The following is a 10345-nucleotide window of genomic DNA, read 5'->3' as shown; positions in this document are numbered from 1 at the left end:
AAGTAATACCCTTTGCCCCATTATTTGTTTATCTGATGGGGTAACACCTAACAACTGTTGGCAAAGATCTCCCCAATCCAAACTTGTGTCTCCAGTAACAGCTTTTCCATCAATAGGAATTCCAAGCTGGTATGCAACATCTTCTAGTGTGATGGTGCACTCTCCATTAGGGAAATGGAAAGTGTGTGTTTCTGGCCTCCATCTCTCAACCATTGCTGTTAGAAGATGATTATTGATTTCAGCTCTTCCAATATTCAACAAGTTGGCAAAAGCAGTGTTGCGAATAACTTGTAACACTTGTTCAGAAGGTAGAGTTTGCCATAAATTGTATCTAGCACGAAATAGAGTTTCTTCACCATCCCATATAGAAGTAGATATATGTTTTTCTTGAAGTGTTAATAGAGAGGTGTTAAAAGGGCCTGGACCAAAATATTCCATTGCTTTGAGTGATAATATAAGAGTGGAGTGGAGAAAATAGAAGAGAATGTGAGAATTTGAGTAGAAGAAATTAAAATTAATGATCTTAATTAGTGAAATTCGAAAATTTAATTAATACACTAACTATACTAAATATATTTTCAAATGCATGTAAATTTCAAATTTCGAAGTGCACATGCAATTGTCATTCAATGTTTCTTGTCATTGAATCTTCAATAGTGTGTGTCATAGCATGCATGCTTTTTTACGACACAAGAGGCATGCATTGGTCATTCAATGAGTGTAATATTTAATATGTCATTGCATTGGAATCTGAGTGTACATGGATTAGTCATTCAAAGTGTGTCATATAATACATTTTATTGAAATTCGAATATATTCAAAACTAATTAATGAATACAAATTTAGGTTAGTAAGAAATTAAAATTAGTGAAATTCGAAAATTTAATTAATACACTAACTATACTAAATATATTTTCAAATGCATGTAAAATTCAAATTTCGAAGTGCACATGCAATTGTCATTCAATGTTTCTTGTCATTGAATCTTCAATAGTGTGTGTCATAGCATGCATGCTTTTTTATGACACAAGAGACATGCATTGATCATTCAAAGGGTGTAAGATTTAATATGTTATTGCATTGGAATCTGAGTGTACATGAATTAGTCATTCAAAGTGTGTCATATAATACATTTTATTGAAATTCGAATATATTCAAAACTAATTAATGAATAGGAATTTAGGTTAGTAAGAAATTAAAATTAATGATCTTAATTAGTGAAATTCGAAAATTTAATTAATACACTAACTATACTAAATATATTTTCAAATGCATGTAAAATTCAAATTTCGAAGTGCACATGCAATTGTCATTCAATGTTTCTTGTCATTGAATCTTCAATAGTGTGTGTCATAGCATGCATGCTTTTTTATGACACAAGAGGCATGCATTGGTCATTCAATGAGTGTAAGATTTAATATGTCATTGCATTGGAATCTGAGTGTACATGGATTAGTCATTCAAAGTGTGTCATATAATACATTTTATTGAAATTCGAATATATTCAAAACTAATTAATGAATAGGAATTTAGGTTAGTAAGAAATTAAAATTAATGATCTTGACCTATATAAATACCACTACCCACACCCATCAAAACACTACAACATTTTTCCTCACTTCTTTATTTTTACTTTGTCTTCATTGCTTCTTCTAAGTCATTTGTTTGTATTCCTTACTTCTTTAAGGTAAATATATTACTTCAATAACTACAACTATTATTAATGTTATAATTACCATTATAATGAAATGTCTGATATATATAATTTTTTCTTTGATGTAGATGTCTATCATAAGAGATATTGTTAGTGATTTCGGTGATGAGGATGACATTGACTTATGTGATGACGTTAATGAGGAGGATGATGATGTTAATGAGGAGGATGATGTTGAGATTAATACTAGTCAACCAGACGGTAACATAACATATATTTCTCCATCGTGTTTTTTTCATGATACTAATTCTCAGGCTGGTCGTGACTATCGACCAGGATTAACTACCTTAAGGAATGAATATGATTTATTTGTTGGGATGCAATTTGAGTCTAAAGAAGCAACAATAGATGCAATTAAACAATTTCATATTCATAACTCTTTTGACTATGTTGTTAAAATTTCAAGGCCACATATATTTGTAGCTCAATGTAAACATTTTGGAGCAGGATGTGAATGGCGAGTTCGTGCATCTTTTAGTGTAAAACGTGGTGTTTGGGAAATAAAAAAAATTGATGGAACACATACTTGTGTGTCCACTATTGTTTCTCAAGATCACTCTAAACTAAACTCATCATTCATTTCTCAAGAACACATACTTGGACCATATCCCTAAAGAGAAATGGGCTCAGTGTTACGATGAAGGGAGTCGTTACGGTCATATGACTACCAACCTTGCAGAATGCATTAATGGTGTTTTGAAAGGTTCTAGAGCTCTCCCCATCACTGCCATTGTCCGAACAACATGTTACAGACTTAATTCATGGTTTGTTGATCATAGAGATGAAGCTATTAATATGATTAAGGCAGGACATACATACTGCGAAGAGTTGACAAATGTGATTAAAGAAAATCAACGTCAATCTACATGTCAACTTGTGCGCAGTTTTTCAAGGGAGACGGGGGTAGCCGAGGTTGAAGTTGCTTCTAGATCAGCTGCTAGACATTCTAGAGTCTATACAGTGAAACTAGCCGAAAATTGGTGTGATTGTGGAGAGTTTCAATCATTGAGATTGCCATGCTCTCATGCAATTGCTACTTGTTCAACACTAAATTTAGATTGTGGACAATTTATTTCACCAATTTATCGATTAGATAATATTTTGAAGGTCTATGGGATTCACTTTCAGCCAATCGGTAATGAAGATTATTGGTCTCCTTATTCAGGACTCTCATTCATTCCTAATCCTGTTATGCGTAGGTAGAGAACTGGAAGACCAAAAACGAAACGGATACATAATGAAATGGATGAAGTTCAATCTCAACGGATTAAAAAATGTGGATGGTGTAGGACTGAAGGACATAACAGAAAGAATTGTCCATTCCGAATGAGGGAAGTTGGTGAGAGTTCTAGGCAACCCGGTAATAATGAGTAGTTAATATAGAATCAAAAATCCTAATTATACAAAACTCATGCAACAAAAAACTCATCTAAAATTCCAAAAAACATTCACCATTTTAGGTTTCAAAGTGATACATGCAACTGAATGAATAATCTTAGTTTACATCATACAAAATAAAAAATATAATACAAATAATAATCTATAATTTTGATATAACTCATACAACTCAAAAACCAGAACAAAATTCTTAAAAACCCTGGACCGGAAACACCGGTCCAAGGCAAAGAAAAAAAAAGAAAAAAAAATATTGGAAGGGATCTCGTGCATGGGGTGCACGAGATTTGGAGAGAGATAATTCAAACTCGTGTACCCCATACACGAGTTTGGTAGGGCAAAATGTATATATAATGTAACTTTTCCTATATATATATATATATATTATTTTTTAAAGGATGGAGGCCTTACATTGAAAGAAAAGAACCTAAAACTGGGTAAGCGACACTCTTCTCAATTTCCACTTCACATAATTATATTCACTTCCCAAGATTACCTGTCTCGAACGATGTCTCACTCCATGTACCAAACCAATTAGATTACTACTTTTTGTCACTTTTTTGTTTTTAAAAATATTATTTATTCACATGTCAACATGTGATTAACTTGAGACAGGAAATGGGACATGGTCGAGGAGGACAGGTGATCCCCATCTCACTTCCCAACCAACCATTGCATGTTAACCATTTAACTACCCTCTCCCTCCCCTTCATTACTCCACTCCTTCACCCATATTTCATTCTCACTTTCATTCCCACATAGTTATAATAATATTCATAGTAATCCTCTCTCAAAATATGGCTATCAAAGTTTTCATGTTTTCCTTCATGTTAACCTCCACTTTATTCTTTCTTCTTTTCATTCCCACTAAATTAACCAAACCCACCTTCACTTTCAAGCCTCATATAAACTACTCCAATAATATACCCAAAACTAGTAACAAAACATACCCAGTTTCTTTTGCATATTTGATATCTGCTTCTAAAGGAGATTCAGAGAAGCTGAAAAGGTTGCTAAGAGTTCTTTATCATCCAGGAAATTACTATTTGATTCATATGGATTATGGAGCACCAGAATCTGAGCATAGGGAAGTTGCTGAATATATAGAAAATGATCATGTTTTTGGTGAAGTGAGGAATGTTTGGGTTGTAGGGAAAAGAAACTTGGTGAGTTATAGAGGATCAACCATGCTTTCTACAACTTTACATGGTGTGGCAATACTTCTAAGGAGTTGCCAATGGGATTGGTTTATTAATCTTAGTGCATCTGATTATCCATTGGTTACACAAGATGGTATGGTGAGTGCCCCTTAAATGTTTATGTCAATAAGATAATCCAATTTGCTCGATTTGTTCGATTTATTGTTCTAAATTATGTCTTGCAATAATGGCATTAAAGTAAAAGCAGAAAAAATAATGAATGTTTAATTGACAATGATCCTTGTTCTTGTTTTTTTTTTCCACAAAGAGTTTCATATTTTGATGATTAATTGACTCAAATGGGTGAAACTTTCTTATTTCAGATCTGATCCATGCCTTTTCTAAGGTTCCAAGACATATCAACTTTATACAACATAGCAGTAACTTGGGTTGGAAACTGTAAGTTACTTGTAGTAATAGTAATAGTAATATTCTGTTTTATATCTAATGTTGCACCAATTATTGTGATTGGTTTTATACCCATTTTCAGGAATAAGAGAGGGAGACCAATGATTATAGACCCAGGGCTTTATAGCCTCAATAAATCACAGATTTGGTGGGTCAATAAGCAGAGGACACTACCAACAGCTTTCAAACTCTACACAGGTTTTTATTTTTCCTACAAACTTTTAAGGTTATTTAGAACTGTGATGTTTTTGTTGCTACATGTATGCATTCAAATTAAATTGGATGGGATTTGTTGTCCCCAACCACGTCCCTAACCAATCACAATGAAGCAAAATTGATAAAGTTAAGAATTTTTGAATTTTTTTAACCGATGTGACATAATATGATTGGTCTGAGACAGGGTTTGGGACAGCAAATCATCCAATTAAATCCAATACCTTGACTCCATGCATTTGTATTTAGCTCTCTAAGCATCTTAACGATTCATTAAAAAAAACTTGTACATCAAAATACGATATATGATATTTGGTGACATCCAGTGTTTTTACGATGGTGAATAATATAATGACGATGTAAAAAACTCTTAAACTATCACCGTTTTCATATTTTTTTACTGGGTCACATTGGATGTAAAAAATTCTTGAAGATTTAAATAGATTATCTGGAGCACGTGATGCACTGAAATCTGAATAGAGCACTGACTAGTAGTACTCATAAGAATTGTTGGGGACATGGTGCATTCATGTTGGTCCCAAACTTCAATTCATTTGTCACGTTATCTCAATTATTTTATTCAATATTTCCCCTATACTTATTCTAAATATATAGAAGAATATAGTTAAAATTTTATATCATGTAACTTAACCTTTGAGTATCAGGAATAGTCGTTACACACATCAAAAGAGCTTAACACATTACATATAAGGTAAGAATACCCTTTGAAATACCATAAATCCAATTATATCAACCAAGAAATAAACTTACATATGATTAATATTAAACTTATGCATAACAATAAAATACAAGCCATGAATCTATATTTATGATTAATCAATAGTTATATGATATAGATGAATTTAGCAATTCAAGGGTTCCATCATTGATGCTATGGATTCAACTACTTTCTGCCCAAATGTCGTTTTCGATTAGAGGCCATTCATTAGTCATGGAAGGTGATAAAATTAGTTGATGCTAGGAGCAATGATATGCATAATGTGCTTCTAGAACATAGTTGAGTGAAACCCACAACTTACTCATACACACTACAAATTATGAATCAGGATCTTCTGTTTTGAAATCTTTTCATCCTCATATCTCAAGCCAATTATATCTCACCAAATCACATAAAAATGTTATGTTATATATTTTTTTAATTTTCTTTTCTAGTATGTGTCAAATTTCTATTGAATTTAGTCACAATGGGACACAGAAAAGTGGACAGTTGATCCTCATTTTACAAATTATAGTTAGTGTATATGAGAAGAAATTATGATTATTATTATTATTTAGATAGCTGGAAAATTTGTGAGAAAAGAATGCAAAATATTTCAAAGTACATGTATAAGTGGTAAGATAATAAAGAAATTATGAAAGTTTTGGAATGATTAAAACAAATTACATTATTTTTGTTATTATAGAAACAGTCTTCATTTATGAGAATAAGACTACATACATCTATTTTTTTTTTTCGAGATCCTATTTGATAAGATTTCATGCTGATGCATGTTTGAAAGACAGAGAAAGTAGTGGTGCTGTTACATTGTTACATGTCAAGAGTGTTGTTATAAACGATGCACATTTGTCATGTGCTGGTTTTTGGTATTTTTCATGCTGCACGTGCTTTGCCCGCTTGTAAAGGGCTAGACAGTGCATTAATAACATTTAAACAATACTCTTATTTTGATTTCTAGTGAAATTGTAAAACATATATAATTAAGAGAAAAAGATGTATTCACCGATAACGTATGAGTTTTATAGTATTTTTGTATCATTTGATTCTTAGAAAATATAATACAAATGAATAATAAATGAAATATTAATTGTATATAAATTTTTACATTGGCATTACATAGATATAATTAATATTTAATACAACTTTTTGGTGGATATAATTGTATATTAATTTTCAAAATATAGTATTAATTATAATATAATTATGTTACGTGTTATACTTTTTTTTTTTGGCTCTCATGCACTTAAAGTATGTAAGAAACATTTGGGACATCAAATCTATATTGACACTTGAAACTTTCAAAGCTTTTGCATCATAAGATTGTATTAACTAGGACCGAGGATCATCTGTACTCTTTGGTGTCTCTAATGGTGTATCAAACCAATCAAAATGAATTATTTTATTGGAATTTATTTTTATAAAAAATATAAATTAAAATTTATATTATTTTGGGAAATATGATTGGATAAAAACAGGAGGACAATGTTTTTTTAGGACAGGGTATAAATATGCATGACATGCCATATCTTATGTTACAAACATTTTGCATATGCTAATTATCTTGATTTCATTATGAAATTCTTCCAAAATCAGGATCAGCATGGACAATACTATCAAGATCTTTCTCTGAATATTGCATTATTGGTTGGGAAAATTTACCAAGAATCCTTCTCCTTTACTACACAAACTTTGTATCATCCCCAGAAGGATATTTCCAAACACATATATGCAATTCCAAACCCTACAAAAACACTACTGCTAACAATGACCTTCACTACATAACTTGGGACAATCCTCCAAAACAACATCCAAGATCCTTAGGGCTTAAAGATTACAGGAAAATCGTTTCGAGCAATCGACCATTCGCGCGAAAATTCAAGAAAAATGATCTTGTTCTAGATAAGATTGATAGAGAGCTATTGAAGAGGCATCATGGACAATTTTCTTTTGGAGGTTGGTGCTCACAGGGTGGAAGACACAAAGCATGTTCAGGTTTGAAAAGTGAGAACTATGGTGTTCTAAACCCTAGCTTGGCCTCAAGAAGGTTAAAAACTATGCTCACTAAGATGATCTTTAGTAAAAGTTTTCACAAACAGCAATGCAAGTAAGATTTATTCTACTGGTCATTCTTTACACTTTGAGAGTGATTGTAAATGAAAAAAATGTTTGTTTGATTTATTAGATTAATAGTTGGTTGAATAAATGGTATATCTTGTTATATCGCACATATCCCAAATGGTATCTCATTTCATGTCACAAGTCAATCAGAGTGCTTTATTTTATTACGTTTTGTTTTTAATTTTTTTATTTTATCCATATATTAATATATGATTGGTTTATGACAGGAAATAAGACACTGTTAGAAACAAATAATCTTCATACAACTGCATAACTCTGCATTTATGGTGTGAAACCGAATTACAATTATGCAATCATATCAATCCATAATACAATTGGGTCATACTACATCATATTTAAAAAATGTACATGAAAATTCACAGTGCAATGATTGCGATATGTAGTGCTACGGAAATGGATCCTCTCCAATATTAGAGAAATGGATAGGATGATGACATATGACAAAAAAAAAATCTAACGACTATGATTACATGTTATTTTCTATTAAAAATACTTTAAAAAATTCTCAACCTCATATTCCAGTACTGGTTTCTCCAATATTAGAGAGAAGTTGAACTCGTAGTGCTACAACATCAATGACAATAACCAAAATACTCACCATATTAAAAATCAAAGTGATAGAAAATAATTGTATATATCATTGAATCGAATGAATAAAATGATATTAAATGAATAACAAAGTTGCAATCAACGTCTTATATAAAAGGAAGAAAAACTAATTAACCTAACATTCAAAACTAACTAATCAACTAAAGAATAAGTGAATTTAAACTAATCATTAATCTAATACAATATTAATTCAAAATATCAAAATATATTTTATCATATCATTAACAAAACTTAAAAAACAGACTTATATATTGGCTTGGTGTTGTTAGATTCTTGATATAAGAGGAGTTTGTACTTGGGAGTGTTCTGAAAAAAAGAGAATAATGTGTTCTGTGGTTGATTTTAAATTTGTTTACTTCACAAAAGTTCTTAATAAAGTTTCACTTATTGGTTGCAAAATGCTATAAACATTTTGAATAAAGTTTCACTCATGAATAAGGTGTACCATGATTAAAGCCCAATCTCTTATACTTAACTGATAAACTTCCTACATTTGGATCAACATATTTTGATTTCTTTTTATTGGCGAGTTATTTTATTTGAATAATTAAACCATCAACTAATAAAAAATTATTAAAAAGACATGAAACCTCATTGGAAAAATAATAAGGTATAATATTATTTTGCCTACACTTATGTTATAAGGATTTAATATGTATACTCTCATTAATATATAATAAGAGAGTAATATATCTTAGAATGGTGAAAATGCTCAAGTGAAGACACTTCTCAATTATGTTTTTTTTTTCGTTTACATAAATTATATAGAGATCAAGCACAATACCTTAGTATTAAGCGGTTAATTTTCTACACTTGTACCAACACATATTTATTTTTTACTAGGGTGAAAAAATGATTTATCAATATTTTTAGGGATACTTAAAATATGTTATTGTATTAGTCTTATATTATCTAGTATTGGAATAAAGTAGAATATCAATGTTATATATTACACTCAGATCCTTATTATTATGTGCACCATATATAAACATCCCATAAGGGTGTGCTAGGGTTTGTAATATTTCTTCTCTAATAATATATTGGTAGCCGCTTAGTGCTCATGAGTAAGTAAGCACAATTGGTCGAACTCTGTTACCAAATTATCTTGTTTCTTCTCTTTTATTTATTTCATGCTTTTTATTTGATTGCTTGTGATCAACACTGCACAACGATCGGTTTCGTTGTACCAATAATTAGTATTAGAGTTAATTAGTAGATGACTCTTAACTCAAGCGCCAGATTATGGCTAAAGAGGGTGAATGCATGTTGGTTGGACAAGGTCTACCAAAGGTATTGCGCAAAGATAAAGTAGATGAGTTGAAAGAGAAAGAAACATGGCGGAACTGTGGTGGGGTAATATATGTTGATGCAGAACCCCAAAAATGTATATACTAGTATTATGTAAATTTATATATATTATTGTTGCATTATTTATTATTAATGTTAAATTATTATTAACTTTTTAAAGAAGTAAACACAAATAAATCATAGCCCTACTTTGTATATATTACATTACATTCTTTAAACACAGGAGAGAAAATTGAATTTTTTTAGAGTTAATTACATTGACACCCCTTGAGTTTTAGTGGAATTATATAAACCACCATCACTTTTCTACACCTACACAAATCTCCCCTAGTTTTTATACTTTCATTATATTGACCACCCCGCATGATAAATAAGTGTAATATTTTAAACAAAAAATGTGATAAACGCAATTATGTTAAACAAAACATGGTATAATATACAAATCAATGTATCTTTATTATTTTTTGTTGTAAAATGCATCAACAATTGTAAAGAGATATTGTTTAAATTGCTCTTATACTATATCGTAACGAACCAAAAATAATAAAGAGGTATCGACTCATATATTATTTGGACTTGTCTCTACAATATACCATGTTTTGTTTAACTTAATTGCATTTA

At 30.6% G+C, this 10345-nt stretch overlaps 3 protein-coding genes across 3 annotated transcripts in view; 2 read left to right on the top strand and 1 right to left on the bottom strand.

Moving 5' to 3' along the window:
* The window catches only part of LOC109335558 (serine/threonine-protein phosphatase 7 long form homolog), a 6990-nt gene extending 6552 nt beyond the window's left edge, over nt 1–438 (bottom strand). The window contains exon 1 of the mRNA XM_019571692.1: nt 10–438. Coding sequence (XP_019427237.1) covers nt 10–438 — 429 coding nt within the window. The remainder of the gene's footprint in view (nt 1–9) is intronic.
* LOC109335557 lies at nt 2375–2917 on the top strand. Its single transcript, XM_019571691.1, has one exon. The coding sequence runs from the start codon at nt 2375–2377 to the stop codon at nt 2915–2917; it is 543 nt and encodes a 180-aa protein (XP_019427236.1).
* Nucleotides 3782–7810, top strand: LOC109336441 (beta-glucuronosyltransferase GlcAT14A). Its single transcript, XM_019573043.1, has 4 exons — nt 3782–4402; nt 4632–4707; nt 4799–4914; nt 7262–7810. Exons 1-4 carry the CDS (start codon nt 3907–3909, stop codon nt 7774–7776), a joined length of 1203 nt encoding a protein of 400 aa, XP_019428588.1. The 5' UTR covers nt 3782–3906; the 3' UTR covers nt 7777–7810.

Source organism: Lupinus angustifolius, chromosome LG20 (assembly GCF_001865875.1).
Source record: "Lupinus angustifolius cultivar Tanjil chromosome LG20, LupAngTanjil_v1.0, whole genome shotgun sequence".
NCBI lineage: Eukaryota > Viridiplantae > Streptophyta > Magnoliopsida > Fabales > Fabaceae > Lupinus > Lupinus angustifolius.
The sequence above is the reverse complement of the archived record's forward strand: the minus strand, read 5'-3'. Positions and strand labels throughout refer to the sequence as shown.

Excerpts from the sequence above, each read along its gene's own strand:
- LOC109335557 (XM_019571691.1), top strand. The coding sequence starts at position 2,375 with ATGACTACCAACCTTGCAGAATGCATTAATGGTGTTTTGAAAGGTTCT.
- LOC109336441 (XM_019573043.1), top strand. The coding sequence starts at position 3,907 with ATGGCTATCAAAGTTTTCATGTTTTCCTTCATGTTAACCTCCACTTTA. Across the intron at positions 4,708-4,798 it reads AGTAACTTGGGTTGGAAACT|GAATAAGAGAGGGAGACCAA; the intron begins GTAAGTTACTTG and ends ACCCATTTTCAG. Across the intron at positions 4,915-7,261 it reads AGCTTTCAAACTCTACACAG|GATCAGCATGGACAATACTA; the intron begins GTTTTTATTTTT and ends TTCCAAAATCAG.